Here is a 3,312-nt window from a genome sequence, read left to right on the forward strand (position 1 = left end):
AGAAAGCGCGACCAGAAGCGTCTTGTAGTACCCTGTATGATTGGCCATTGGTCGGCCTGGAGGCCTTGGTGTCGGGCCTACTTGACGAGGGTGCGTTGCGACGAGCCAGGTATTGCTCTCGCTGCCCTTCAGCGCCACCACCGGGTTGCCAGCAGCGGTCGGCGAGGTGCCCCTTCTTTTTGCAGTTGGAGCATACGCGGGCGGAGCCTTGCGAAGAGGTCACGGTGAGGGCAATGGACGGAGGGGCAACGCCAGCGGCACGGTCAGCGCGAATCTGCATCGCCTCATGCTTGATCCGGTCAAGGACTCGATCAGCGGTGAGCGGTGAGGTGGAGGTCGACTGATCGTTGACAATTTGGTTCATGAGGGGCCGCATCTTTGCTTTCATCTTGTGAAGAAGAACAACGACAGTGAACGTGTCCTCAGAGAGGGGGCCCATCTGGAACATGTGAGATACCTCAGCGGCCGTCCGACGGGCTTGATTCTCGATGTCGCTTGATGCGTTAGACGGGTCAAGGTCGTCGCGGAACAGTTCCTGTATCGTCATGAGTTGGGCGTAGGCCCTGCGCTTGACATGGCGATCTTGGAGAGCCAACCACAATTTTCGAGCGGAGGAGGAGGACGCGATGAGATGAAGATCGGTGTCCTCGATGTAGTCCTCCACCAGGGCAATAGCCAGGCTGTTTGTCTGAACCCAATTGGCGTGGTCGAGGGGGAAGGTGTCCGCATTGGGACAAGGGAGAGTCCCGTCGACGTAGCTCTTGAGAGGGGGTGAACCACCGCAAAGGCAGAGGGTGTTGAGGATACGACGAGACCACTCCGGCCAGTTGCATTTCGCTATGCTGAGCCGTTCCAAGGTGCTTAAGCGACCATGGACCCATGAAGGGATCGACACCAGGGAGATGGGGGGGCTCGACCTGATCTGGCGAGGCGAGGATACGACAACCTTGGTGGCCTTGGGAGACGAGACGGTGAATGATGCGCCCTCGGATCCGGCCATCGTGTGCAGTAGAAGAGAGAGGAAAGAGGTGACTATATGCGCACCGCGACTGTAAAGGAGTGGATATATGCGCCACAAACGCCTGCCGAAAATCGATACGGCAATAGTAGAGTGCTCCAAGTGATAGAATTGACTCGAGTTGAGGCTGGGGAGCGCAAATGGATGACTACAGAGCTGCCTGGCAGAAACTTCAGGCGCAGGGCTCATAACCTGTTGAAATCTGTAGCCCGTGTATGAGAAGCCTCACTCGGATAGATGGTAGAACGAGTGTATTATACCTGTAGCCCGTGTATGAGAAGCTACAGGGTACTGTAAGTGTGCTGATAATGCTGGGGACGACGTACCCTCACTCGGATAGATGGTAGAACGAGTGAGGGACGTTGGAATGTGACGAGTGATGTTTAGTGTCTACGGGAGATGCCGATCTACAGCGCCTAGTGCGTTGAGCGTGAAATCTAACACCTTGCACTACACTATACATCACTACCCATCCATCCCTCTCAGCGATTATAAGCGCCCTTGACGATCTCGCATCTGCTGCAAGGCGCTTACATAAGGGCTTCAGATAATCGCAGAGCGAATAACTAGGCTAGGTTATTCGCATGTTGTCAACAACGTTGTTAACCTGCGAATATCGCACTTGCGAAGAACCTGAAAGTTCTTCGCCCTACACTAATGCGATCAAGTGGCCGCTCCGGACGGGCGAGCACGATTCGGCGCTCCTGCTGAATAGGATTCGTCACGTCTCACGTGGAATGTGACACACTGCGCGTCTGAGCCGTAACTGCTCCTCTCGGCCGAACCTGGCCTTGGTTCCTGTGCGACACAGACTTGGGCGGAAAGGGAGGCAATGAAAAAGCTTGGCCATGGTCTTGACTGCGAACCGCCATTCCCTACTAGCCCCAGGACCCCCTGCGAAGAGTTCGACAAGGAAGACTATCATCGGCGAGATAGATCTCAGCCCCAACTACTCGATGTTCAAGCATATCATGTGGAAAGTCACTCAAAGTGGTTGATGGGTATGTGCATACGTAAATGGCTTGTGTTCGCGCAGCCCTCATTGACCAAGGAGCCTTCTAGCTCGCGACCATCCTCCGTCGCGACGCGTGGTCATACACTACCGTCAACGAAAGTATGCTGGAGTTCCTATGCTACTCGTCCCTGCCACGCTGTCCACCTTGTACCACACCATGGTGCTTCCGGTGCGTCGTCCACGCCTTCTGTGTGTTCTGCGTATATATGCCTGACCGTCTTTTCTCTTCTCCACCCTGCACGAGTGTAATGTCCCTGCGCCATGGGCCACATGCTCTCATTATTCCGACGGACTTCCCTTTCGACGTCTACACCGGAGTCCAGGCCCTGTCATATCCCAAGAATTTGCTCTCCCTGCAGCCTCTGCCGTACCCAGCGCCGGGTATGGCAATGTGCTCGCGTGTTGTGACTTGATCGTCGTGGGCTTTGAGCCGCTGAGCGCCGAGGTGCGTCCCCATCGTCTTGTATATCTCCCCGTCACCCTCCATTTGCGTCTAGCCCAGGTTCTATGCCGTACATAGCATAGACCAAGCGTCCATGCTCCACCCCACGCGCATCATCTACGAAGCCCACAGGCCGTATATTGGTCTCACCCTCTAGTCGACGTCTCCATCAAGCCGTCGTCGGGGCGTCCGAACGCGCATAGGCTCGCATTATTGGGCTCAAGGCCGATATGGGGCCTGCGCACAGATGGGAGGGACGTGCAGAAGCTTTGGGCCGATGCGCGGGAGGAGTAGGAAGATCGTTGGAGGGTAGAGACTACAACGAGGTATGCAAACCTCTGGGATATCGGGCCAGGGAGGTATCAAACCTCCCAACCCACGCGGTCTGAGTGATACGCGTCGGTTAGAGTTTCGGTTAGGGTTCGGTTAGGGTTCGGTTAGGGTTCGGTTAGGGTTCGGGTTCGGGTTCGGTTAGGGTTTGGGTTTGGGTTAGGCACTGCTCACACCTCCTCCTCCCCCAAGAAGGGAGGCCGTCTGTATTTATCGCGCGAACGAGGCTTTAGAGTGCCCGCCTGAGTGCTCCTGGCTCGGGGGACTCCCCGAGCGCAGCGAGGGAGGGGAGGGAGCACGAATGGCGGGTCCTCTTCGCGCAGCCCCCATCAAGCGCCACAATGGTAACTTCGATCATCAAAAAGTGCGCGCTGATGCGCCAGCGTCGGTGGTCTTCCGTGTCGCGCGTCCCCCACCCTCCTCGCCCGCTGCACCTGCACAATGCTCTCCGTCAGTTGGACAACGCTGTCTCCTCAATTGCGACCTCCTCAGAGAAGGAAGTGTCCG

General features: G+C 56.6%; 1 protein-coding gene across 1 annotated transcript; it reads right to left on the reverse strand.

The window, feature by feature from the left end:
• Window positions 1-31: 31 nt before the first annotated feature.
• DICSQDRAFT_173209 (uncharacterized protein) lies at window positions 32-1,000 on the reverse strand (the record flags this gene model as incomplete). Its single annotated transcript, XM_007369013.1, has 1 exon — window positions 32-1,000. A coding segment is annotated over one exon (969 nt), but the record flags the coding sequence as incomplete, so codon positions are not given.
• Between the last annotated feature and the right edge of the window lie 2,312 nt (window positions 1,001-3,312).

Source organism: Dichomitus squalens, assembly GCF_000275845.1.
Source record: "Dichomitus squalens LYAD-421 SS1 unplaced genomic scaffold DICSQscaffold_43, whole genome shotgun sequence".
NCBI lineage: Eukaryota > Fungi > Basidiomycota > Agaricomycetes > Polyporales > Polyporaceae > Dichomitus > Dichomitus squalens.